The sequence below is a fragment of the Ceratotherium simum genome, chromosome 22, assembly GCF_057802395.1.
Source record: "Ceratotherium simum simum isolate JZ-2026a chromosome 22, ASM5780239v1, whole genome shotgun sequence".
NCBI lineage: Eukaryota > Metazoa > Chordata > Mammalia > Perissodactyla > Rhinocerotidae > Ceratotherium > Ceratotherium simum.
The window spans coordinates 44,543,846-44,557,066 of NC_141921.1; the positions used below are offsets into that span (position 1 = coordinate 44,543,846).

Below are 13,221 nucleotides of genomic sequence, written 5' to 3' on the forward strand. Positions count from 1 at the left end.
AACTGTTAAACCACTGGTTTTCAACTGGGGTGTAATTTTGTCCCCGCAGGGGGCATTTGGCAACGTTTAGAGACATTTTTTATTGTCACAATGAGGGAAGGGTGCCACTGGCTTTTAGTTGTTGGAGGCCAGGGATGCTACTAAACATCTAACAGTGCACAGGACTGGCCCCCACAACAGACTTATCTGGAACAGATGTCAAAAATCGAGGTGAGAAACCCTGTATTAGACAGCATGTGAGTTTATCTCTGAGTACTGCCAAATAGGCTCTCCCCCTTCCTCTGGTTTGTCTCTTTCCATGATGAGTGCTCTCACCTTGATCCTGCTCTTTATCCCTCTGCCTATGAAACAAACTGTAGCCTTCTAGCTGCTCTCTCGTGTCCTGGTGTTTTGTACCTCACTGCCTGTGTGTTTGGTCTGCAATGAAGATAGAAGACCCCATTTGTCCCAGGGAGTTAGAAGCCCACTAAAGGCCAGGCTACAGTCAGGATTCAGGTTCTTCTCAGTATCATGCAGAACATTTACCTGTGTGGGCACGCAGATGGACCGTGTGCATCTGGATATGTCTTATACTTTCTCTATCTTTGTGTCTTTCTCAGGTCTCCTCCTTTGCCTGGAAAGAATCCATTGAAATCTTTCCCATTTTTTTTCCCCAGGTCAGATGTTACCTCCTCCATCCATAATCCCTTGCTGGAAGTAATTGCTCCTGTCTGTAAACTTCTATATATAACATTTATTCTTTTTATGCAACATAGTGATTTGTCCTCGTTTTCCCACCTGTAGCATAAGTGGTGCAGAATATAAAAGTGAAAAATGGATAAAAACTAAAAAGTATCCATTATGTAGGATTATTCTTTGTATACAATCTATTTTATTCAAACCAGTAATGATGCCTTTTTTTTGTAGGACTGTTTGACAAAGTTAATTGCAAAGTAAGAATCTTGATGTTTATGATATTTACTTTGGAATAGCACTTCTTCACATTTGAGTTCAGTCAAGGCGTTTAGCATTTTTTTTTTTTTTTTTTTTTTTTTTTGCTTTTTTGGTTCTTTAAATGGCTTAAATATTTTAGCAAAGGTTTTTTTGAGCCTTCTTGGCTTTTTAGTGAAGACTCTATGTATACCTCTCATTAAAGCAGAAAGCATCTTATTTCATTAAAGAAGGTTCCTTTGATGTATTTTAGGATTTAGCCATCTTCTTTATAAACATGAGGCGTTTCTTGAATTTTCGCTCTCATTCATTTCTGACCCGCTGACTTGTGATGAGGAGGTAGAAGCTACTAAGAGGAGTGATCTTGCGCCTTCACCATGGGGAAGTCTCTTAAGGCCCTCACCTGGGTTGGAAAAGTATTTTATGAGGCGCCACGGGAAGCCTTAGCTGCCACGTTGAGATGTTTCACAGCCAGGTGCACAGAGACGGTCTACCTCAAGCCGTAGCCCCATAGCCTTCAACTGGAAGGACAATATTTGATCCTTTATTCTTTGAACTAGGAATAAGGTTAACTTTTAGGGATAACATGAGTTAAATGTCCCACAGACATTTATGAAACCCTGATCGTCATAGAACTCTTCATTATTGACAAATATTTATGTACAAGGTGTTCTATTCTCTGGAAATCCGAAAATGAATAAGACAGGGTCCCTCCTCCATGGACTCATAGTACTTTCATCACCCCCCCTCCCCCATAGTTTGCTATGTTAGTTTGTCATATGGCAATAATTGCAAATAAAATGGCAATAAAGTGGAGGGAGAATGTAATTCAATCAGGGTGATTGGCAAACCTTGGAGAGATGACTTTCTGCCAGGCTTTGCTGGATCAATTCTTTCCAGCTTATTGCCCTTAATGGCCTTTACAATGTGCTAACACGGTTTATAAATATTTACCCAAATGGTTAAGGATTAAGATAGAAGAAGGATGTATTCATGTAGTGCTATGTAGTTAACACTAAATAAAAAATCTAATATTGAATGAATTAGTTAATCAAACTGAGGAGATTTATAGATTCACATTTGGTCTCCTTTGTTTCCTGAAATAAGCAACTTTGAAGGATAGGGTCAGAAGGGTGCTGTGGCTGGGAATTTTAAAATATAAAATTTGACCTCATAATTGACTTACGTATTTTTGTGGTCCTGGTGGTAATTGTGTGTCTCCCTCTCTGCTTGTCCACCTGTTTCTAGGGGCTTTTGACCATGGGTATGGTATGCGCCTGTGGGCACCTGCATCTTGTTCCTAATGCTGTTAGATTTTCCTTTTCAGAGTAAGAGGGACCATCTACTCATGAACGTCAAATGGTACTACCGTCAGTCTGAAGTTCCAGATTCTGTGTATCAGCATTTGGTTCAGGATCGGCATAATGAAAATGGTAAATACGTTCTTCTGGTTTCATTCTTACACTCTCTTGACTTTGGACAAAGTTCTTCTAAAAGCATTCATTAAATAGAGATAACCACTATGAAAAATTTTCTCTAAATAAGGTTTTTATAAGGACATTACCGAAATGTTTATTTTTTTTGCTGAATTCTTTCATTATTTTTGCCTTTTAAAAAAACCCCCAAAACTACCAGAGCATGTGCTTACATCACCTTCCCCTTAAACTTTGACTAGAGATAGGTGTTCTTTGGAAATAACAGTAATTTCATTTCTTATTCCTTTTTCTCAATGATGAACTCTAATAATACTTAAAACCCTATAGGGTTATATTTTATTTCTTTTTTTCTTTTTAATAATATGTATTATTGAACTTCTCTGTATTCAGAGTTATGAATATCAGTTTTCAAAGCAAAGCTTTCCTGAATGTTTTGGAATTCAGATTGAGTCTTGACTTTCAGAATATTAAGGAAGGTAGTCCAGAGCATCTTTTACTTTTTTCCCCCCTCTGGCATTGTAGTTTCTACTCAATAACTTTATTTACACATGAGATGTGTACATTAAATGCATATTACATTTGTTCAGGTGTTTATTGGTTTTTGAGAGATGCTAGGCCTCATGCTAGCCGATTCACATTTGTTACGCATGGATCATATGAGTTAGGGTTTGTTACTGCCCACTTGCAGATGAGGAAATTAAGGCTTAAAGATGCTAGGGGAGTTGCCAAGGCCGCATCTCCAAGGCAGGGACACAGCGCTGTCTGAGCTCTTCCCGCTCCTCCACACTGCTTTTGGTGATAGGTTTTGAGTCCACAACCAGTAGTAAAAAATGGTTTTGAAGAATGATGTCCTTTTATATGTTACTAGTTTTTTTCTTCTTTGAAATGATAAAAGTTTATGTTAAAGCAGTTAAATTATGGTTCCTTATTAAAAATAGTAGCTTGTTTATTCTTTTCAACAGAAACAGTGTGATTTCACTCCATCCTGGAATATTGAGCAGTAAAAAATAAGATGAACAAGATCACTAAATATTTTAGTAGTTTACAGGTTTCTAAAATGTGATAGTTGTTTCTTCTCTTTTTCCTTCTTTTTTCATTTTTGTGCTTAATGCATTTTGACAAACCGTGGGGACTTAATAAAGGGTATAAAACACATCCATCAACAGGATACTTCATTCCTGTGATTCCTGCTATACATTATTCTCTATTTTGCTGACCAGGCCTAGTTATTTATTGTGCTTTCTTTAGTGGGCGATGAACCTGAAAAAAAAATTTTGCAAAATCTTCCTAAATGTTTTGGGAAGCTCAATTTTAATATCCTCTTAATTAACTGATTTTTTGACAGACTCTGGAAGAGAACTTGTCATTACAGACCCAGTTATCAAGAACCGAGAGCTCTTCATTTCTGATTATGTTGACACTTACCATGCTGCTGCCCTTAGGTAAGTGCCAGAGACGTGGTCTTTCCTGTGAGGGAGAGGTCATTGAGCATGAGAGGTAGAGGGTCTAAGCTATCCTGATCTCTTTTGATAATCGTGATATTAATCAGACTTCTCTTGTGGTCTCCCTAAACAAACACTGCAGCATTAACTTTGTGGATTACTGGGATTTCAGAGGTTGCCTGTATCTTCACCAACCTGTGTGAGGAAAAAAACCCCAAAACTATTTTTTTTTTTTTTTACACCCTCTCTATAGTCTTGTATCTTTATTTCCTTGAAAATTACTATCCTGGTATTGATTGCTAAAGTATTTAGGGTGAAGTGTTATGATGGTCTGCAGATTATTTCCTAAATATTCAGTCACTGCCACTGGAAAAGATAAAGAAATGGATGAAACAAATATAGCAGCATGTAATTAATTGAGACTCTAGGCAGAGTTTATAGGAATTTTCATTGATCTAATCTTTCAATTTTCTGTATGTATGAAAAACTTCCTGCTAAAAAAGGTTGAGGGTAGGGAGAATGTATTGACGATTTTATTCTGAGGCAGAAGGTAACATTGCAGTTAGTCTTAATATCTTAGGTAATTATGTCAAAAAGTGACTATGAGCTCCTGCTTTGCACCCTCTGGTATTTTCTGTCCCTTTCCAGAAAAGGATACCTATATATTCTGGTATTTTGTATATAAGTAGAAGACTTTGGGCTTCTCAAGTGGAAATAAGGCAAATAATATTCTTATAACTCTTTCCCCACTGGAAATAATAAAGTGGTGAAAGAACTACTTTCTTTGTTAAAGAATGTGGTTTAAAAAGAAGTTATAGGGATTTGCTGGCTTTTAGCTGAACTATAATGAGATAGAATAATTTCTCTATTATATCGCTCAGATGGTATTCAGTAAAACCATCTGGAGTCTCTTGTGCAAAGCTATATAGCTAAAGCTGGTGATTTCAAGGCAAATTAATTTTATTTATTTATTTATTTATTTCCCCCCAAGCCCCAGTAGATAGTTGTGTGTCATAGCTGCACATCCTTCTAGTTGCTGTATGTGGAACGCGGCCTCAGCATGGCCTGACAAGCGGTGTGTCGGTGCACGCCCGGGATCTGAACCCGGGCCGCCAGCAGCGGAGCACACACACTTAACCACTAAGCCACGGGCCAGCCCATTTCAAGGCAAATTAGTAGCAACTTTTAATGTAGGGCAGGTTTTGGCAAGCTTTTTGGGCCAGATAATCTTTCATACAGTCTCTGTTGAAACTACTCAGCTCAGTCATTGTAGTGCAAAAGTCATAGGCAACATGTAAATAAATGAAATGGCTGTGCGCCAATAAAGCTTTATTTAAGGGCACTGAAATTTGAATTTCATTTAATTTCCACATGTTAGGAGATATTATTCTTTTGAAATTTTTTTTTGTTTGTTTTAGCCATTTAAAAATGTAAAAGTTGGCCGGCCCTGTGGCTTGGTGGTTAAGTGCGCGCGCTGCAATGCTGGTGGCCTGGGTTCGGACCCCGGGTGCGCATCGAGGCACCGCTTCTCCGTCCATCCTGAGGCCGCGTCCCACATGCAGCAGCTGGAGGGATGTGCAGCTGTGACATACAACTATCTACTGGGGCTTTGGGAGGAAAAAATAAAATAAATAAAATCTTTAAAAAAAAAAAAAAATGTAAAAGCCATTCTTAGTGCTCGGGCTATACAAAAACAGGCGGTAGGCCAGATTTAGCTTATGGGGTATAGTTTGCCAACCCCCGCTGGAGGGGAAGGAGTGTGTGTGGTTAGATTTGGCTTCTTACGGGACTTTAGGTAAATTTAGAGAACTCCTGTTGTGTTTTGTAAACTTCTTTCAAAATTCCCACAAGCTTTTATGTCTTTGTGGTGGTGGCTTTCTGATCTTAAACGTGCATGCTAAACAAAGCAAGTTAATGGGAGGTTGGATAGATTGGTGAAACTGGTCAATTGTTAGCTAAGACAAGTGGCTTGATCCTGGGATTATTTCTTATCCTGCTTTGCATACTTTTTTCCTCCTCTTTCCATCTTGTTTCATTGGTTGAGGTAAATGATTTTAAGCAATTTAGCTTTGAAGTGAAAACAAATAGGTGAGATATGTAGCTCTGGTTATTCAACATGTTTTGATATATTTGCTTAAAATGAGTATATTTGAATATTTATCAGAGGGTATTACGATTTGTAGAGTCATTTTATATTATTTTAGCGTTTTTAGAAGAACCATTTGTCCAGGTAATTCCAGCTGGACCCAGATGAATTTACTTTAACTAAGTTTACAGTCAGATATTTTCTGGAGATGTGTAAATGTATGGGTCACTATCCCTTCACTGGCCACTAAAGGGCTGGAGTACTGAAGTGGTAATTCCTTATCTTCTTTTCACTGTGTATATGACTAGAACCTTTATCAATTAGTTATTTTCTCCTGTGGTATTTTCTTTAAAGTGGCCATAAAGTGGTTTTATAAAGCTGTCATCTTAAATTTGATTTTGTTGGCTTCACAAAGAGCATCTCTTGTGTGACTTGACAGTTGGGTTTTTTGTCAGAGACACCAGATGACAGTGGTCACATAGTTACTGAATGATCTGGCCTAGTAGGTGCTCAGTAAATACTTGTGGCCGTGTTGACATTTGCCTTCATCTGGAGCTCATCTCTATGGTTCTTACTATTGCTTAGTAATCTCGCCTGGTTCTCAGTGGCTGAGTGCTCACTGGAGGAGCATCTCCAATAAAAGCAGAATTGAATGGCAGTGCACCCAGGAATCTCTTTTTATTCTTTTCTCTTCACAAAAGCTAGATTACTTTAATTTAAAAATATTGTTGGTGGGAGGGATTAAGCTTTAACTTTTTCTTCCAATTTTTCCTTCACCATTTATCCATAGAAAGAATTTTTTCTTTCTCTCTAGATATAAAGCAGTACTGCCAAAAGTAAATGCAAATTTGAAAGTGAGACAAATAAAATAGTGCATAGGCACATGAGAGAGGATCAAATGAATGTAATGAAAAACCACGGAGGACAAAAAAGAAAAAGACTGATAGTGTTAATGCTTTAGCACCATTCCTCTCGAAGATCAGAGTGCTCAGTTGTATGGCTTCCTTGGGCTCACAGTAGCTCTGAGGGGCTTCTTGCCATTCCATTCACTCAGGAGGAACCTGATGTATAACTTTCTCTTTCAGGCTGGTGCTCAGGTTGGGTTATAAAGGAGGAAGGAGAGCTTTGTCTTTCAGCCATCATGAATCAAAAGGAAAACAGAATTCCTCTTCAGCCTCTTCTGTGTAAATTGAGATTATTGCATTTTCCTACCCAAACTAAACTTATTCCCAGAAGAGACTGTGGGATCTTCACAGTTGTAGAAATCTGTGTTGAGGTCCAGCATTACTGCTTTGCTATTGTGTTTGAATTCTTGCCTTGGCTGTCCCTCATCCCTACTTTTTAAGCTAAGTTTCTACAACTGTTTATTTTCTGTTCTTCATTACATTCATAGGTAACTGTATAGTAAAGTTAGTATCTTGAGCAGAGTGTTTTTGAGTTCTCCTTATTCCCAGGCAATTATTTTTGGCTGACACTGGTATAATAAAAAAAGCACCAAATTGAAATTAGAAGACTTCACTAGGAATCCTGGCTCGGCCTCGTAGTTTTGTGACCAAGGTGAAGTTTGTTAACCTTTGAGCCATCTTTCTGACAAACTTATTCACGGTCACATGATTAAGTGACAGAACCCTGAACCAAACACACATCTTTCACTTCTACGTCTAGTAAGATAAATTGTGTTAAAAAGTCTCTTGCAGTGTGTCTCACACTCAGTAACATGAGTAGTGCTTATGCTCATTGAATCTGAATTGAGTTCTTTTTTGTTTGTTTTTTTGTGAGCAAGATCAGCCCTGAGCTAACATCCATGCTAATCCTCCTCTTTTTGCTGAGGCAGACCAGCTCTGAGCTAACATCTATTGCCAGTCCTTCTCCTTTTTTTTTTCCCCCAAAGCCCCAGTAGACAGTTGTACGTCATAGTTGCACATCCTTCTAGTTGCTGTATGTGGGACGTGGCCTCAGCATGGCCAGAGAAGCAGTGCGTCAGTGCGCGCCCGGGATCCGAACCCGGGCCGCCAGCAGCGGAGCGCGAGCACTTAACCGCTAAGCCACGGGGCCGGCCCAAAGATAATGTTTTATTGATGGTCAAAGCATCTAAAGAGATTGCTTTGTGATTGGACTGTGAACGTGTGACATGGGCAACATTTTCAGGTTTACTGTGCACTTGTAACTATGAATTCTCAAGTATTGATTGTGGAGGGCAGCCCAGGAGATCATAAATATCTCATCGGCTTGAGAGCTATTTTCCAACTTGCTGTTTATCTGCTTCCTACTTCAGGTAATCACTTGGGGAAAAAAATATCCTAACGTAGGTCAGGTTACAAACTATCATCTTACCTAGGAATTCATATTATAGGAATATGTTTTAGTGTGAATTTTCTGGAAGCCCAGGGCCAAGAAGCCCTAAAGTAGCTCTTTAGGGCTTCTAATCTTGCTCTTTTCATTCTGTATTAATTTATCTCCTTAATTTGTTATGGGCAGCTAGGATCATATATGGATAGTGATTGAAACAGATTAATTGCCTCTTTGTACAGATCCCCAACCATTCCTTATCATTTACAAAATTCCTTTAGCTCCTGCAAGTTCCCTAAGGAGTGTTAAGATGCCTCAGAACTCTTAGTTTTGCAGTTTAAGATTCATTTCCTGGCTTTAATCTGCGGTTATTTTTATATGTGAAATAACTTCAACCTAAAGCATTTTCATTGTTTTTTTTTTTTTTTTTTTTTTAAAGATTTTATTTATTTATTTTTCCCCCAAAGCCCCAGTACATAGTTGTCTGTCATAGCTGCACATCCTTCTAGTTGCTGTATGTGGGACGCGGCCTCAGCATGGCTGGAGGAGTGGTGCCTCGGTGCGCACCCGGGATCTGAACCCGGGCCGCCGGCAGCGGAGCGCACGCACTTAACCGCTAAGCCACGGGGCCGGCCCCATTTTCATTGTTTTGTCTATACATGCTTTAGTACTTCATTAGACTCCATAACTTGTCAGTCAGTTTATTTATCTATTCATTCATCATTTAACACATTATTGATTCACCAGTAGGGGAAGGGCTCTATAGGTGCTGGGAACACGTAACTGAATAACATGTTCTCTCTGCTCTTGAATACTTCATAGTCTTTAAAAAATTCTTTTATTTGGAACTACTTTTAGACACACAGAAAAGGTATGTGTACGGAGTTTCCATATATCCCTCATGCAGTCTTCCTCGGTGTTAACATTTTACGTAACTGTAGTACAGGTGTCAGAACCAGGAAATTAGCATTAGTACAGTGCCATTGAACTAAAGACCTTATTTGACTTTCACTAACGTCTTAGTCCATTTGGGCTGCTGTAACCAAGTACCATAGACTGGGTGGCTTATAAACAATAGAAATTTATTTCTCACAGTTCTGGAGGCTGAAAGTCCAAGATCGGGGTGCCAGCATGCTTGAGTTCTGGTGACGTCCCTCTTCTGGTTTGCAGACTTCTGACTTCTCCTTGTATCATCACATGGCTGAGAGCAGAGAGAGAAAGCAAGCTTCCAGTTCAACACTTCAAGATTGGTTTTGTCCTTCTCCTTTCCTCTATCTATAGTTTCTTTCTTCAACAGTGAAAAACTCAGTTCTTGGATTGTTTAAAATATATTTGCTTATTTTTATTCAATTCTAGAATGCACATAACTTAGTTTCAGAATTTGTAACCCATGTCCCTGTGAGAAACACATTACTGACTAAAGTTGTGTCTGTAGTCTTAAAGTATATAGGCAGGATACTGTGTTCCAAAGTTGCTTAGGTCATTTCTCTTGTTTCATACCTCCTTACACGTGGTTGTGTTATTCATTTATAATACAGTTAGGTTCATTTGATAGGTTTCCCATTCCATTTTTGGTTCCTTCTGGTTGATTTGGACTGTGTATTTTTTATTTATTTAATTTTAGTTTTTTGTGAGGAAGATCAGCCCTGAGCTAACATCTATGCCAATCCCCCTCTTTTTGCTGAGGAAGACCAGCCCTGAGCTAACATCTATTGCCAATCCTCCTCCTTTTTTTTTCCCTTTTTCTGCCCAAAGCCCCAGTAGATAGTTGTATGTCATAGTTGCACATCCTTCTAGTTGCTGTATGTGGGATGCCGCCTCAGCATGGCCCGACAAGTGATGTGTCGGTGCCTGCCGGGATCAGAACCCGGGCCGCCAGTAGTGGAGTGCCCGCACTTAACTGCTAAGCCACGGTGCCGGCCCCTGTTTATTTTTTGAGTATGTGAGGTCATGTGGCCTATTGCTGTGGTTCTCAGGGTCAGACTATAAAAAGATGTAGTCTTCCACCATGCTGTTTCCATTGCCTGCTTCTTTCCCTCTCTTTCCCACCTACCAGCTGTAGGTAACTGATCACTTTACTTCTTAGTTTATCCTTCTTGCATTTTCTTTTCACAAATGAGCAAACACACATCTATTTTCTTGTAACTTCTTCTCCCTCATGTAACGGGTAGCATACTATAGATACTCCTTTGTGCTTTGTTTTTTTCCCTTAACATTATGTTCCGGAAATTGCTCCATATCGGTTCACAGATCTTCCTCATTCTCTTTTACAGCTGCATAGTACTCCAGAGTGTGGATGTACCACACTTTATTGAGCTGCTCTCTTGTGTGTGGGCATTTAGGTTGTTTGCAGGGTGTTTCGATTATAAATGGTGCTGCAGTGAATATCCTTGTGCATGTGTATTTCCTTATTGTTGGATGTGTATCTTCAGGGTGAATTTATAGGAGAGGGATTGCTGGATTGAAAGGTTTACGTACATGTGGTTTTCCTCCAGAAGACGTATACCAATTTGCATTCCCTCCAACAATGTATTAGACTTCCTGTTTCCTCAACAGAATGCGTTGTTTTACTTTTTGAAATTTTGCCTGTCTGATAGGTAAGAAATAGTATTTCAGTGTTGTTTTACTTTATTTTGCTAACAGTGAGTGAGTTTGAGCATTTTTTCGTATGTTTGCAGGATATTTTTGTCTCTTCTGTTCATGTTTTTTCTGTTGGGTTTTTGTCTCTGTGTCTGTTGTATATGTTGCAAATATTTTCTCCCACTTCTGTGAGTTTTCTTTTAATTTTTTGGGTTTTTAAAAAATTATGCAAACCTTGTTTTTATCTAGTCAAATTTATCAATCTTTTTTTTATTCCCTCAGGACTTTGAGTCATAGTTAGAAAACCTTTCCCTACACCAAATTTAAAGAGGAATTGTACCCAATTGTCCAGCATCATTTATTAAAAAGTCAAATTTTACCTCAGTGGTTTGAGATGCCACCTTTGTCATATATTATTTTCCATATGTATTCTGGACTTGCTATTCTATATTCTGTTGTCTGTGTGTCAGCACCACTCTCTTAGTTATAGAGGCTTTATAGTATGTGTTAATGTCTGATAGGATAGTTCCCCCCTTTTTCAGTATTTGTTTTTCCATGTGAATCTTAGTGTTAACTTGTTTCATTCCATAAAATAGCTAGTTGATATTTGTATTAGGATTGCATTGAATTTATAGGGCAAGCTATGTCGAAATGCCATGTTGAGTTTTCCTATCCAAAAACAGGATGTTTTTCCATTTGTTCATGTTTACTTTTGTGTCTTTCAGGAGTGTTCAAGAATTTTCCTCATATAGATTTTCTCATTCTTGTTACATTTATTCCTTTGCCTTTAATCTTACAGACATATATTGAACTCTATACCCTGATAGTAGAGAATATATATTCTTCTTATGTGCCTTGGCATAGTCTCAAAAATGATCATATATTAGATCATAAAGAAAACATCTATCTGATGAAAATGCAATAAAACTATAGTTTACAAACAGAAACAAAGAACAGAAAGGCTCTTTCACCTGGAAATTTAAAACTTCCTATTAAACAACTCCTGGGTAGAAGGGGAAATACAAACTGAAATTAAAGAAATTTTTTACAATGATGGTAAAAATACTATATACCAGAATTTATGGCATTCATTCATGATCAGAGGAAAACCAGTTATACTAAACATGTCAATTTAAATGAAAAAATAAAATTATATAAATTAAATTTGCAGCTTAAGTGATAAAAAGAACAAATAAATCAAAAGAATGCACTGATATTGTGCTCAATGTATAGAGGAGATACTTAAGACAATTATGTTTAAAAAGTGGAGAGGCAAAAGGACTTAAGTGGAAATAATGTTGTATATTGTTATACTTAAGAGCAACCACAGAGAAACCCACACAGAGAGATGCACTTAAAACACTACAAATAGGGGCTGGCCCAGTGGCACCCAGTAGCGTAGCGGTTAAGTGCGCGCGCACTGCTTCCGCTGCGTGGGATTCGAAGGTTCGGATCCTGTGCACGCACCGATGCATTGCTTGTCAAGCCATGCTGTGGCAGCGTCCCATATAAAGTAGAGGAAGATAGGCACGGATGTTAGCCCAGGGCCAGTCTTCCTCAGCAAAAGGAGGAGGATTGTCATCGTATGTTAACTCCGGGCTAATCTTCCTCACAAAAGACAAAACCAAAAAAAACCAAAACCACTACAAGTAAATCAATATGGCAGTAACATTGGTTTATAACATTGTAAAAATTTCAGGTGTACATCATTGTACTTCTATTTCTGCATGGACTACATCATGTTCACCACCAAAATACTAATTACAACCCATCACCACACACATGTACCGAATTATCCCTTTCACCCTCCTCCCTCCCCCCTTCCCCTCTGGTAACCACCAATCCAATCTCTGTCCCTATGTGTTTGTTTATTGTTGTTATTATCTACTACTTAATGAAGGAAATCATACGGTATTTGACCTTCTCCCTCTGACTTATTTCACTTTTCATTATACCCTCAGTGTCCATCCATGTTGTCACAAATGGCTGGGTTTCGTCGTTTCTTATGGCTGAGTAGTATTCCATTGTGTATATATACCACAGCTTCTTTATCCATTCGTCCCTTGATGGGCACTTAGGTTGCTTCCAAGTCTTGGCTATCGTGAATAAGGCTGCAATGAACACAGGGGTGCATGTACCTTTGCAAATTGGTGTTTTCAAGTTCTTTGGATAAATACCCAACAGTGGAATAGCTGGATCATATGGTAGTTCTAAGTAAATCAATATGGAATCCTCAAAAATGTTCAGATAACCCATGGGAAGGCAAGAGAAACAGAAAAGAAACTTAAAAAAAAAAAATCCTATACCTGTCATTAATCAGATGTCTTACAATAGACAAGATACTCATTCTGTCTCAAAATCTTTTTTCCCCCTTCATTTTTGGCAAAGAGTGATAATAATAGCTGTAAATAAACATGCTACTATAAGCATTCCGTACATGCTCGTGAACCTTTTCACG

General features: G+C 38.4%; 1 protein-coding gene across 6 annotated transcripts in view; it reads left to right on the forward strand.

Moving 5' to 3' along the window:
- The window catches only part of RERE (arginine-glutamic acid dipeptide repeats), a 420,402-nt gene that overhangs the window by 237,653 nt on the left and 169,528 nt on the right, over nucleotides 1-13,221 (forward strand). For 5 of the 6 annotated variants that reach the window (XM_087446871.1, XM_087446872.1, XM_004425543.3 and 2 more), the window contains 2 exons: nucleotides 2,258-2,363; nucleotides 3,712-3,808. The exons of the other annotated variant lie outside the window; for it this stretch is intronic. In XM_087446871.1, the coding sequence (XP_087302997.1) occupies nucleotides 2,258-2,363; nucleotides 3,712-3,808 (203 nt within the window). The remainder of the gene's footprint in view (nucleotides 1-2,257; nucleotides 2,364-3,711; nucleotides 3,809-13,221) is intronic. 6 annotated transcript variants of the gene reach the window in all.